Raw genomic sequence first — 15,537 nt, 5'->3', positions numbered from 1 at the left:
TAGAAGGACCTACAAGTGTAAATGCAACTGATTTGGAAGTTGGGGAAAATGTTGAACTGGGATCCTCCAAACCTTGGTTCCAAGGAAGACGGGTTGTTGAGCTAGATGTGCTGGCTAGGTCCATGAACTGTGAGAAATGCAGTTCATGGCTTAGATTATCTGATATAAAAGATGAGGTGATTTATGGGATGGCTAGTTTTTTTATATATCTCGTGTCCGAGCAGTGCTTGTCAACACATCAGTCTGGTACCAACAGGGAAGAAGAGCAACGGCAAAGGCTTTGATATCAACTACAAAGTTTGTTTAGGTAATTATATAGAAAAGGAATGCTAATGGTGATTGTTTTCAAGAGACAACTACTTAACTATGATCATGGGGAAATATAGTCCAAATAATTATGACGTCTTGAAAGGCTATTATAATTTTTTTCTTTGACGCCTTACAGTCGATGTAAGGCGTCAAAGAAAAAAATTATAATAGCCTTTCAAGACGTCATAATTATTTGGACTAGGGGAAATATAAAAATAATCAATATAAACACTTTTCATACAAATTTTTCAGGGGCCCAATTGCAAATATACCACAACTCATGAACTATCAACACCCTGTGTTGCTTTATTTGTACATGTTTCCAAGTTGAGCAATCAGTAACTGAAATATGGATACATGAATTTCTTTAGAACTGTTCATTTTCAATTTTTGGGGTCCCCTCTGACTAGATCTGTAGTTCACGTTTCAATTATCTTGATTTCTTTTAAACAATCGGAGGCAATCTGTTGGTATTAAACAACTAATGCTGAACTCAAATATGTATAACCAGTGTAAATTGCAAGATAAAAAATACATGTACATTGTCAGAAATATAAAATGTACTCACTGCAATTTATTATTTACTTTGTAAAAGGTTTTATCAGTTGAATGAAGTGAAGACATAAGTCTTAGGTCAGTGGATACACTGGACTGCACCGTATTTCTTATATTGTCCTTCAATTAAGGAAGGGTAAACATTTACAATTTGAATAGTGGACATAACAAAAGACCCACCATCTGTCACTATTTGCAGAGGATTTCCCCCATGGAGCCTCCCAAGTGGTAATTTTGTAAGAGCAATTTTGTCCACTATTTTAAAGAAAACAATGGGTATGAGCTTGTTAAAGCATGAAGAAGCCTAAAAAACACATTATAATATATTTGAAGGCCCCTTTCATGTAAAACCCCCATGGGCATTTGAAAAGTTGGCAGGTATGAGCCAAATATTGTAAATGTTTTTTTTTAGGAAACTAAATAATATTTAAATCTTTCATTTTCAGCCATGATTAATGCAGGTATGGGACCCAGCCATGTGAACAACTTCCTGACAGGATGCAACATTCCTCCAGTAGATGCCTCTACATTACGTAAAAAACAGAAGGAACTAGCCCCAGTTATCATTGAAGCAGCAGAAGCATCATGTAAAGAAGCACAGAGAGAAGAGCTGGAATGTTCAGAGTGCAGTGAGTTAGAGGGAAGCTTCGATGCTGGATGGCAGAAGAGAGGTTCTGGTTGGTCTTACAATAGTCACACAGGTAAATTATATTATCAGTTATTTTGATATGAAGTGTAGATGGGCTTCTATTTTATTGATCTCGTATACATTAGGGTTTTAGCCTTTTGGACCTGCTCAAAAAAACCTCTGTGTTCAGGATCCATGTGAACCTGGATATTACTTTAAGATTATAATGAATAGTTTTGGTTTTTTTTATATGCCCGTTAATACAGTTGTCTGTCGGTCTGTCCCTCCGTCGATCATTGCCATGTCGGACAATAACTCAAAAACACTTGAACAAATTCGCATGAAAATTTTGTGAATTGTTTATATCCATTGACTTGAACTGCATTTCATTTTTAATTTTTTTTATATTGCGGTTGTATATTGGTATCACCTTGACCCTGTCGTTGTACTCAGCTAGAGAAGTCCAAAGACATTTGGTTTCCAGACAATATCTTTACTTTAATTGAATAGAAATCTATGATTTAAGATTTTAAAAACTAAAAAGAAAATTTCTTCAAATTTTTTATTTTTTTTGCCAATAAAAAATGGAGGGAGTTCAATTTGCAACAGCATCATAGGAGGATCAAGGGAGGGGTGGTCCAGGAGTTGGACCTCCTTTTTTTTGGCCGATGACTGAATCTGGTCTGTGGCTCTGTTTGTTCGTTCGTCTGTCTGTGCTTCCGTTCAGGTTAAAGTTTTTGGTCAAGGTAGTTTTTGATGAAGCTGAAGTCCAATCAACTTGAAACTTAGTACACTTGTTGCTTATGATATGATCTTTCTAATTTTAAAGCCAAATTAGACTTTTGAGTCCAATTTCATGGTCCACTGAACATAGAAAATGAAAATGGGAGTTTCAGGTTAAAGTTTTTGGTCAAGGAAGTTTTTGATGAAGTTGTAGTCCAATCAACTTGAAACTTAGTACATATGTTCCCTATAGTATGATCTTTCTAATTTTAATGCCAAATTAGATTATTACCCAATTTCATGGTCCATGGAACATGGAAAAGGATAGTGCAAGTGGGGCATCCGTGTACTTTGGACACATTCTTGTTTTTTATGGATTTATGAAATTACGTTGAGAAGTTATTGTCACAAAATTGAACTTTAATTTATTCTTTTAAAAAAACAGGGTATCATGCTCTATTAAACCATCAAAGATTTTCAATTTGAAATCTTCTTTTTCGTTAAAATGTTAGCTAAAAATGAAATGAAATAATATTGAGTCTCCCTTTTCTACATACTATTTCAGGTCATGCAAGTCTAATTGGAATTAATACTGGGAAAGTTGTAGAATTTGACGTCAGAACCAGAAATTGTAGTATTTGCCAATATTACATAGGAAAAAATGAACCAAAGCCACCACATGAGTGTAATGTTAACTGGACAGGTATAGAATAATGATTAACTCATTGAAAATAAGGGGTGGACTGTTCAACTTCAATATATGTATAGGGCCTTTGCTATTTTTTATTATACTCCACCCGAATTTCATGATCCACTGAAAATACATAAGCTTATAGTGCATGTAGGGCATCGGTAAAATATGGACACAATTTAATTTTTTTTAAAGAGTTTTGCTCACATTTTAATAACAGTATATGGGAATGTTACACTGTTCTTATCAAATATAAAAAAAAGATGTGGTATGATTGCCAATGAGACAACTATCCACAAAAGACAAAAATGACACAGGTAACCGTAAAACTCCATATGGAGGTGCTCCTAATTCAAGGAAGCTTATACTAAGAAGATACATTAACATTGGTTTCTTTCCCCTTACTTATATCCCCCTGGTCTATGGCTGCCAGCATTCAATACTCCAAATCAGAGACATATTATACAAGTTTTATATGTCTCTGGTTCAATCAATGAATGATTATTTCATTAAGTATGATCAATAAAACAATCATTGATATTTTTGGGAATGTATAAGTCTTGAATTTGATCTATTTTTATCTGACCTTGATTTTTCACTTGTCCCATCGGACAAGTAGTATGGTGAATCTACTTGCCCGACACCTGTGTCCACTTGTCCCGGACAATCGGACAAACGTTAATGTCGAGCCCTGCAGAAGAAACCAGTGACCATGTCTGTGTATAGCCCTTGAGTACACCTCAAGAAAAGTCAATAATGATAATGTATATCATGTGTATAATGTACATTTGTACCTCTAATTTGTCAACAGTTTTTCACAGTATTACAAATTATTGGACACACTGACTTTATTTTTATTTTGTATTGCATAGATGCCAACCATTACGATTTTTCCGTAGTTTTTCCGATTTTGCGATAAAAACTACGCTATTACGGTCAAAGTCAAATAGTTACGGATTCCCAATCATCGCCGTTCAATTTTGTAAAACGCGGATTTTTATCATTACTTTTCTGTCCTGGTCCGGTACTTAGAAAACGCCAATGTAATGCCTCCGGTTTCTCGGGAGTATTAGCCTATTGTTGGGAACTAACTAACTTCCGAAGAGGCATACCTGCATTTTAAAGTAGCTTTTCCCCTTTCTCTACCTCTCCTTGACAAAACGAAAATGTACGAGTGGAGAACATCTACAAAATTAATGAATGGAATACATACTAAAGACAACATGTTGAACGACAAATTTTAGTGCACATCATTTAGCAACCACTTGTCAGTAATTTTTATTGGTAAATGCAAGTTTATGAATGATTACTGAAAACTTTTCAAAAATACGGAAAATTTGATAGTTTGTTACGAATTGTGTCAAAAGGGGGTTGGCATCTATGGTATTGCAGGATCAAGCAAAGGTATGGAGCCAGACATGGCATGTTCAATGATCCAAAGGCTTGCTGAGGATGGATATACGGTTGGGACTTTACATGCGGATAATGATGCTACAACCCAATCAAGACTGCCTCGTTCAATTATTAAAAAAGATGACAAAACACATGTAAAGAAAAATCTGTCCAAACGTCTATATGGTCTGTCAAAAAACTACAAACAGTTAAAATCAGCAAAAGTCATTCCCTATATAGTGCGGTGTTTTATGTATACTATTTCTAAACACCAAAATAGTAAACAATCAATGAAGACAGAACTGGCCACTATAGTGCCACATATTTTTGGACACCATGAACAGTGCAGTCCAACTTGGTGTACATATGTTAAAGATCCAACTAAATTTAGGTAATTTATACCATAACATTGATCCCTGGCCTGATGAAGTGATCATTTAATGTTTCAATGCTGCAATAATTTTTTACAAGTTCTTATTTCCTAGAGTTCAGTAAAGTATATGTATAATTAAAACAATTGTAGGGCTGTGTGAACTATTGTCATCATTATGTATTAATCATGTATCCATCTTTGTCTTGGCCCATCTGATAACTTTCAAAACTTCTTTCTTCTAAAAGTACAGCATTGTACAGTGTGGATTGAAAATAAACTTTAATAAGGATTTAATTTTTCACATTTGATCACATGTCATATTAATATTTACTACAGTTACTTGTAGATGTGTTCAGAACAAAAAAGATCATTAGACTGAATAACATTTTTAGAATTCTGCTATTAGTGTAGAAAAAAACCCAGTGGCAGTGCAATCTCATTTTCTGTTTGTTTATAAATATTACAGATTCAAACATTTACCCAATGGGAAAGCCCTTTCTGGAGACAAGCTGAGGGAAGAGCTGGACAAGTTGGCACAAAATTATATTGAAAGAGCAGATAGGCTGTTAAATCTAGGGTCAACACAGTCAAACGAAAGTTTCAACAACAGTGTTGCTAGTTTTGCCCCAAAAAACAGGTATGCCTAACATTACTTTAGGATTTCTTTTGATTATGGTCAAAATCTCTGCAACTGTTTAAAAAATGAAATAGAAGTCTTTGTTTGCACAAATTTTCCTTGTCTTCAATGTTGTAATTTAAAATTTCAAAGTAAAACAATTCCAGTTTTAAACAGAACTTTTTGTAAGACACATGAAAATTGTAAGTGACACACTCTCTGGTATTCCAATAATGTGTGGTAACTGTGCAATGCAATCTGGGGTGTTTAATGTCTAACTTTGTCATTAAAAATGGAAAACATGAATATTTTTTTTGTAAAATCATGTCAATGTCATTAATGTTGAAGACTGTGATAGCTATGAATTCAAGCTCATCTTAGTTCCTTTACCATTATATGCATATGCCCCACAGTTACGATCCACTAACTGTCATTTTCCAGGACTAGCTGCAACAGAGAGACATATTTATGTGTTTTATTTTTGTGGAGCATAAACTATTTTGTTTGTATGTTGAACATTTATTTATGGGATTTTTTCAGGTTTTATGGAGGGACTAAATCATTAAAAGCTAGGGTGTCTTCAGCTGTGATGCAAAAGAATGAAGGCTATGGTTGGTTAAGCAAGGTAAATGTATTTAGGGGCTTTATTATGTATGCTTAGTTTAACATGTTTAAACTTATTTTATTTGCTTAATTAAAGCAAAATGGATTAGACACAAGTAAATCATACTTATGAAGTCATCTCCATAATACAATATAAAATTTCAATAATAGTATAATATAATGGACATGCATATAAAGCAAACAGTTTATAGAATATAATACTAGCTTTCATAATGGTAAAAAGAGGAGAGAAAGTAAAAAGAGAAAAAGAAAGTTTTAAAAGTCGTATAATTCTGTGTATAAATGTTGTTATTTCAATCCCCTGACACCATACAACTGTAGGTTTTGTCATGATGTTGGATCAAAACAAATTGTGAAAGATATAGTTCCTTACATTTTCTACCTTATATTCAGAAGAAAAAATGCCATTTGCCAGTGTAATAAAAAGAGTAACTAATACAAAAATTCAAATAGAGAAAAATATTTAACTCATGACCAAACAACACTGATAATTAACTCACACACTACATGTATACATTGGTGAATTGATGTGTAGTTATTCTATAATTATATTTTTTTTAGATATTTTGTTTTCTTCAGATCTGTACTTTTTTCTCTACATTCTAAATTTTATATATCTTTAAAGTAAATGAATCATTCAAAATAGATCAATTTAATACATTACATGCAAATGTCTTCATTCTTTTCAGGTGAATAAGAATTCTCTACTCTCTCCTGGACATTTGACCATACTTCATGGAATTCGAAAGGATCGAAGGCGTAAACAGATTAGGAAAACACAGTCAACTACTAATTTCAAAAGAAAAAGACTCACAATAAAGGTAGGCCTTTTTTAGCTCGACTGGTCTGAAGGGCCTAGTGAGCCTTTCTTTTCACTTTGCGTCATTCGTCTGTTGTTGTCGTCTGTTAACTTTTACAAAAATCTTCTCCTCTGAAACTACTGGGTCAAATTTAACCAAACTTTGCCGCAATCATCATTGGGGTATCTTGTTAAAAAAAATATGTCTGGTGACCCTGCCAACCAACCAAGATGGCCACCATTACTAATAATAGAACATAGGGGTAAAATGTAGATTTTGGCTTATATCTCTGAAACCAAAGCATCTAGAGCAAATCTGGTGTGGGCACAATTGTTTATCAGGTCAACATCTATCTGCCCTGAAATTTTCAGATGAATTGGAGAACCTGTTGTTGAGTTACTGCCACTAAATTGGTAATTTTAAGAAATTTTGCAGTTTTTATAAGACCGCAAAAATTTTAATTTTTCGTCGTATATTGCTATCACGTTGGTGTCGTCGTCGTCGTCGTCCGAATACTTTTAGTTTTTGCACTCTAACTTTAGTAAAAGTGAATAGAAATCTATGAAATTTTAACACAAGGTTTATGACCACAAAAGGAAGGTTGGGATTGATTTTGGGAGTTTTTATCCCAACATTTTGGGAATTAGGGGCCAAAAAGGGCCCAAATAAGCATTTTCTTGGTTTTCGCACAATAACTTAAGTTTAAGTAAATAGAAATCTATGAAATTTTGACACAAGGTTTATGACCACAAAGGGAAGGTTGGTATTAATTTGGGGAGTTGAGATCCCAACAGTTTCGGAATTTGGGGCCAAAAAGGGGCCCAAATAAGCATTTTTCTCGGTTTTCACATTATAACTTTAGTATAAGTGAATAGAAATCTATGAAATTTAAACACAAGGTTTATGACCATAAAAGGAAGGTTGGTATTGATTTTGGGAGTTTTGGTCCCAACAGTTTAGGAATTTGGGGCCCAAAGGGTCCAAAATTAAACTTTGTTTGATTTCATCAAAAATTGAAGAATTGGGGTTCTTTGATATGCTGAATCTAACTGTGTATGTAGATTCTTAATTTTTGGTCCCGTTTTCAAATTGGTTTACATTAAGGTCCAAAGGGTCCAAACTTAAACTTAGTTTGATTTTGACAAAAATTGAATCCTTGGGGTTCTTTGATATGCTGAATCTAAAAATGTACTTAGATTTTTAATTATTGGCCCAGTTTTCAAGTAGGTCCAAATCGGGGTCCAAAATTAAACTTTGTTTGATTTCATCAAAAATTGAATAAATGGGGTTCTTTGATATGCCAAATCTAACTGTGTATGTAGATTCTTAATTTTTGGTCCAGTTTTCAAATTGGTCTACATTAAGGTCCAAAGGGTCCAAAATCATAATGTGACATAAACCTATGTTGAGTCAACTATTTAATCACAATCCACATTTATAGCTGTATCAAACTTAAAAGTTGTGTCCATACTTGTCCCATCTGTTCAGGGTTCTACATCTGCGGTCGTATAATGCTGCGCCCTGCGAAGCAACTGGTTGGTTATTATTTTGAATATTATTATAGATAGAGATAAACTGTAAACATCATAATATTCAGCAAAGTATGATCTACAAAAAAGTTAACATGACCAAAATGGTCAGTTGACCCCTTAAGGAGTTATTGACCTTTATAGTCGTTTTTACCAATTTTTCGTAAATTTTTGTAATCTTCTACAAAAAAACTTCTCCTCTGAAACTACTGGGCCAAATTTGATCAAACTTAGCCACAAGTCTTAAAGTTTATTAACATTTTGGTTGAAAACCCACAGATGGAGAATTCTCTGGCTCTCAATTTTGATTGGAAGGAGACATTAAATGTTTCAACTTAAAATAGCAATTGTTCTAAACATCCCACTGTGCATTTGCATAGATCTGAATCACTTTTTCCATAATTGTTCTTAAATGTTTTTTTTATTGTTTCTAGTCCAAGAAATTGAAAGATAATCAGCGAGAATCAGTAAAAGAGGGAGACACCTATGGAGGAGAAATAGAAGTGCAAGAACATATTGACACAGAAACTATTCCATCGAAGATGAAGTTTGGAGGAGAAGAATCAGTAGTAGTTTTTGATTTAGAAACAACAGGTAAGTGTAAACAAACAAATTGAATCACAAATAGCAGGCTAAAATAATGGCACACAAGATACATGATTTGCCTACTTTCATGACTTTATTAGTGATTCTTTAATCAAATATTGATGCTTGGAATAAAGTTACCATGACCTTAAAACTTACATTGCTATTGTTAGTAAGTGAAATAAGCTTACAATGTAATTGTAATTCAGTGAAATAGATGAAAGTGACATAACATAAAGCGTAGTAAACGTCCATTGTATTGGGAATACTTCAATGATAATCTTGGAATAAAGTGATATATTACTGATGTTTGTTGGGAGTTAAGTCCCTTACATCATGAAAAATAAAATTGACATGGATTACAGTTTAACAGCATACACTATAGGCTTTGATTTAAATTTTGCTTTATTCATGAGGAACTTGACAGATATAATAAGCAATAAGTTAGATGAAAATGAAATTGCAATATAATGTTCATGTGAAAATAGGGTGGACTGCTAAAATTAGAACCTGCTGAAATTGAAACATTTTTTCTTGCAATCAAGAAATTTGACTCCCATAAATTTGGATGCACTTTTCAAGAAGCCATAAGTTTTTATAGAGTCCACCATTTAAAACTTGCTGCCGCTTAAATCATTTTTTAAATTAGAAAAATTAATATGACAAAAACAGTATTTAAAGCAAAATTTAACCAAACTTGATATATGGAACAAGTCATCTCACATTTCGGGATAGATACACTTTTAATTATTAATGCAATATTTGTTTATTTTTGTTCCAGGATTATCAAGGAAGTCTGATATAACTCAGCTGGCTGCATTTGATGGAACCACTGTTTTTAATGAGTATGTATCACCTAGGGAGGTTATTTCACCCAAATCATCAGAAATAACAGGATTGACTTTTGATTTTTCTTGTGATCAGATGTACCATCATGGTAAACCAGTTAAAAGCAGAGATATTCAGATTGTACTCCTAGAATTTATTGAGTTTATCAGCAAAAAGAAGAAACCAATTCTTTTCGGTCACAACATTGCTTCGTTTGACATTCCCATATTGATGAACAAACTACGTCAGCACAGTCTTCTTTCAGAATTCATGTTACATATTTATGGGTGCATTGATACAATAAAATTGGCAAGAAGGAAATTCAAAACTAAAGACATAGGAAATCATAAACAACAAACATTGGTCACAAAATTACTTGGCGTAGAATATGATGCTCACAATGCATGTGCTGATGTCACAAGTCTATTTCAACTTCTTGCTCACTTTGAATATTCAGAAAAGGATGTTTTTCCATTCAATTCAGCTTTGCTAACAGATTCTTACATTCCCTTGATAAGGGCCTCACGCATCACCAAGCTAACAGCTAGAAAATTAGCACACAGTGGACTTTGTCTGAAACATCTACAGTTAGCATTTAACAGAGACAGTGAAAATGGCCTCAAATCTATTTTGTTAGAGCATGGCTTTAATGCCAAAACAGTCACATGTTTTACTAAACATTTTACATGTACTGAGGAATAACTTGTTATTGATGTAATACACATGTACCACCAAATCATAGAAAGTAACAACCAGTTGCGTAGGAAAATTTTATCGGTTAATATCCAGTGATGGTTAGTTTCTTACATGCAATGTATAATGTACAGTGTCATCTTTTTCTATAGTACTAGTGCTGGACAGGATACAACCTTACTCATGCTAAATATGGAAAAAAAGATGTGGTATTATTGCCAATGACAGAACTTTCCACAAGAGAACAAAATGACACACAAAATTAACAACTATATGTCACTGTACTGCTTTCAACAATGAGCAAATCTCATACCACAAAGTCAGCTATAAAAAGGTCCCGAAATGTCAATGTAAAACAATTCAATGGGGAAAACTAACAGTCTAGTTTATGTACAAAAAATAATTGAGAAACCAATATGTACATGTAACACATAAACAAACATCAACCACTGAATTACAGACTCCTGAGTTAGAACAGGCACATTAACACACAAAATGTGTCAAAGAAAGTATATTTCATTTAAAAAAAAAAATTCTGTACAATTCTTTGAAAAGTGCAAATTTAACAAGGACTGTTTAGGAAAATCAATGGTCATGATGGTGGTATTACATCTATTTGTTACCAGATTGTATTGGCACAACCATTTTATGAACATAACATGGTATTCAGAATTGAGATTATGGCTAATCAGGTCCATATGAGTGCATGTTATTTTTTTATTATTAGAACTCACAGTTATTATGTACTTTGTGTTAGGAGTACCACAGATTTTCAACTGGAATTTGCTTTGTTTGTAATTATGTTTACATGTATTGCTTTATTGATATGCAAAGAAAATATTAAACTGGTTCTTTGTCCCAAACCTGTGTTTGTTCAGTTTATACTTCTAACTAAGAACCAGTTAACATATCTTGGGCCCTTTACTGATCTCTGATTAGTGTAAAACAGATGCTTCATTTGCACTGTATCTTTTCAGCGTTTGGTTAGGGCCCCAAAAGGGAAAGCATCTAAGTATTCGCAACATAGTCCCTATTTAGAATAAGGAGCAATATATAGGGAGGATTGATTCTGTATCTTGAAAAAAGGCAACCATTGTTGCCTTTGGAGAAATTAATTGTTTATTACATTCAATCTATAGAAGTGAGAACCAATAATCATGAGTTGTCTGATGTAATGTTAGCACTTTTTGGTCTGTCTGAAAACTACTTCCTAATTGCTGGTACTTGTAACATTTAAGGTCGAATATTTTTTCTTACAGAAAATACTTGGCAGAATTAATGACTTCATTATTCGTAATTGGCCAATACAACACCCTGACAGTGATAAGTTGAAACGTGTAGTTACTTTTTAGGTCTGTCCAATACCTTCATCCTGTTATCAATACTTTGAATTTTACAAGTGTGGGGTAGTCATAGCATTATCATGTGTGCAAAGTTTTTGTCACTTTAAGACCTGCAAACAAAAATTTGTTTATATGGAAATCATTTTCACCTTGAAGTCTTTGTTCAAGGTCAAAAATACTATGGTCACTATGGTGCATGACACATCTTCATGAATTGATTTACATTCATACAAAATATCAAAAGCAGCAGTTAAGCCTACATCAAAAGACAAAAGTTACAGTTCTAGAAAAAAAAGAATCATTAAATTGACCTTGAGGTCAAAGTTCAAGGTCAAAAGTCACTTATCATGGTAGTAACACATCCTTTGGAGCTGAGCTACCCTTATACCATATATCAATAGCCTACATAAAAAGACAAAAATGTTACAACCAGAACCTGATCTGAACAGATTGACTTACGGACAGACTGATACCCAAAGGGCATCTTCTTTTTTTTTGGCAGGTCCATGTTAAGGTTTTGTTTATTTAGAATGACTGACAGAACAAACTCCCTTTCACCATACATTTTTCATCAATTTTAATTACTAATTTATGACAGTTTATCTATTAAATGGTATTTTAAGTCAATTTTCCAAATTTTGACACTTTACTTCAATTATCAGTATACAGTACAGACAATAAATGAGGTAAGAAATGTATGTTCATATTATGCTTAAACAATGCTTAGGTATAGACCTTCAAAATGCTTGTATTTAAAAAAAAACTATTGGGTGGTTTTTTGTACAGGGTGACCTAATTTGCATAATTGGCTCCTACAGAAGTGCCAATTTTCATCAAAATGTGTTATTTTTACCCCGTTCACAGATTGTAACTGAAAGTAAAGCACACATCCAATTATTATTATATGAAACAAATTTATTTTTTATAATTATGTAGAAAAAAAATGTTTTAACTGTAAAAAATTAAAAAATTAACATGAAATTAGTGTTTTATTGGGAAATTGAGGAAATCATCATTAGGGGGGGTAACTCATGGTGGGTTATCTCCCTTATTTACCAAGAAAGTGGTCATAATACTTTCATATTTTGCTGAGGACACCCTAATCTTGCAAAATGATAAATATTGTAGAAATCTATTGGAGGATTTTTTTTTAACAAAACATCCTTATCCACCTTAATTATCTTTCATGGAATTTAGTACGCAAGTGACGCCACTGTACTAATGAGATAGTTACATAAGCATTTAAATTTTTACTCAACATGCGGCTAAAACTTGCATTTCCAAAGTTTATTTCTTTGATATTGTCTCCATGGGCATTGAAACAATACAAATGATACTGGTGGATATTTCATTTTTTGAACAACATGATACAACCGTGTGTTCATTTTTATTAGAATTCGAAACATTAGACAGAATGAAACTAGAATCTGGAGTATCCAAGGATCAGTCCTAGGCCCCCAGTTTCTTTGTTTTTACATATACAACCTACGCTGAAGATCCACGCTAAACATCTACAAAATACCTAGGCTGCACCATTGCAAATTATCTAGAGCATATTACATGTAACAACATAAAAAAATAAATAGTAAATAATTTTTCACGGTATATATAGATTTTTATTATAAAAACGTCCAAACATTTTTTTTTATTTAACAGTCTTAAAAACTGGTCCGAGTTAACAAAATTTCGTTGTTTTATTCATGAATGTCTATAAAAAAAATAAGTCAAATGGAGCAATTGATTCACATAAATTTGCCAATGAATATTGACTGAATGCTACCATTTCCCCAACAGGAGAATCTTTTCCTTTGTCACCTCAGTGAGGGTCTAGAATTGGGCCATTCCAGTTAATTTCTGACAGGTGGGGATGGATGGGGAGATTTTTTATCATACGTATCAGAAAAAAAACATCATGAAAAACTACCTATCGGATCTAAAAATTAAGACCTATCAGATGTAGAGTTTCTCTTCATATTGGGTGGATGGACGTTCATGGGAAAACATGACCTACTTGAAATTTTTACTGCAAGGATATTACCCATCAGAATTTTAAATACAATACCAGATAATGCATGATACGAAACTATCTACATTCCAAAGCACCCCTAAGATCTGACATAGGCATTTTTGTAACTCCTAGGATGTAATCATTTTTAATTATTTACTGTTGCAAGACCCTCAGAAGTTTTTTGCGTATAAGTGTACGTGTCAGATGAAAAACCTAAAAAATTTACCCCTAAGATGTAGAAATTTCACACCCCTCAGAAAGGACCATCCATACCCCTTTAGCAGACATTAACTGGAATGGCCCATTGGGGGAGGGGTGTCGTATCTACAAACTGATTCACCTCAGTGACACATGCATGATGCATGTAATTCTGTAAAATCCCCATTTATATAACGGATAATTTTTTTTTTTTATTCAGGAAAACATTTATTGTTATCATACATATTATTATTTTATTCTCCCGGGCGCCCTTTCTTTTCCCCGGGCGCTTTTTCTTTCTTCCGGGCGCGTTTTCTTCACCCGTGCGCTCTCGGGCGCTAATTAGTAGAACCGGACACATGTAATTTTAGAGGGTCAATCAGCAATATTTTTTGTAGAATATAGTAAGTAAGTAAATTTTATTTAGAGTCGGCATATATATACATTATAACAGAGAAAACATGAGCTCTGGTGAGCTCTTTAACCGACTAGAATTGTACAATTGTTTTGTACAAGTTCAACTTGTATGCGAACACAGGCATGAGCACTTTTCTTGTTGGCTTTATCTAAAAAAAAAATAACTAACCTATTCCCTTGGAAAATGCAGAAATTTTCACTTTCGCATACAAAAGTCTTTACACTTTTTGATACGTCAAATCCTCTGTTTGCTAAGAAATTGTCTCCCGAATTTTCAGCCTTATTTTCTTGTTACTTGATCGTCCACCCTCGCGTGCACCCATCCATTAGACAGTATATTTAACTACAAAGGGTCAACTCCAACTTGCAGACTGGACCAATGGGTTGTGTTTATCAGATAATATCACAAAGCAAGTGGTTTAGACCCTGGTGCTATATTTTTAGATCTTTTTGGAGATAGCTGCAGTCCGTGGTGCTTAATTATTATTCATTGTTATGCTTATAAATATATGAGATGGGTGGACAACTTCAAGTTGCCAGTATACCAATAAGTTATGCTTATAAATATATGAGATGGGTGGACATCTTCAAGTTGCCAGTATACCAATAAGTTATGCTTATAAATATATGAGATGGGTGGACATCTTCAAGTTGCCAGTATACCAATAAGTTATGCTTATAAATATATGAGATGGGTGGACATCTTCAAGTTGCCAGTATACCAATAAGTTATGCTTATAAATATATGATATGGGTGGAAATCTTCAAGTTGCCAGTATACCAATAAGTTATGCTTATAAATATATGAGATGGGTGGACATCTTCAAGTTGCCAGTATACCAATAAGTTATGCTTATAAATATGAGATGGGTGGACATCTTCAAGTATCCAGTATACCAATAAGTTATGCTTATAAATATATGAGATGGGTGGACATCTTCAAGTTGCCAGTATACCAATAAGTTATGCTTATAAATATATGAGATGGGTGGACATCTTCAAGTTGCCAGTATACCAATAAGTTATGCTTATAAATATATGAGATGGGTGGACATCTTCAAGTTGCCAGTATACCAATAAGTTATGCTTATAAATATATGAGATGGGTGGACATCTTCAAGTTGCCAGTATACCAATAAGTTATGCTTATAAATATATGAGATGGGTGGACATCTTCAAGTTGCCAGTATACCAATAAGTTATGCTTATAAATATATGAGATGGG

The 15,537-nt window shown here is 33.4% G+C and overlaps 1 protein-coding gene across 1 annotated transcript; it reads left to right on the top strand.

Moving 5' to 3' along the window:
- Nucleotides 1-523: 523 nt before the first annotated feature.
- Nucleotides 524-11,209, top strand: LOC139495739 (uncharacterized). Its single transcript, XM_071284101.1, has 7 exons — nucleotides 524-1,565; nucleotides 4,299-4,689; nucleotides 5,138-5,308; nucleotides 5,828-5,912; nucleotides 6,601-6,732; nucleotides 8,675-8,834; nucleotides 9,607-11,209. Exons 1-7 carry the CDS (start codon nucleotides 1,313-1,315, stop codon nucleotides 10,353-10,355), a joined length of 1,941 nt encoding a protein of 646 aa, XP_071140202.1. The 5' UTR covers nucleotides 524-1,312; the 3' UTR covers nucleotides 10,356-11,209.
- Nucleotides 11,210-15,537: the final 4,328 nt, after the last annotated feature.

The sequence above is a fragment of the Mytilus edulis genome, chromosome 11, assembly GCF_963676685.1.
Source record: "Mytilus edulis chromosome 11, xbMytEdul2.2, whole genome shotgun sequence".
NCBI lineage: Eukaryota > Metazoa > Mollusca > Bivalvia > Mytilida > Mytilidae > Mytilus > Mytilus edulis.
The sequence above is the reverse complement of the archived record's forward strand: the minus strand, read 5'-3'. Positions and strand labels throughout refer to the sequence as shown.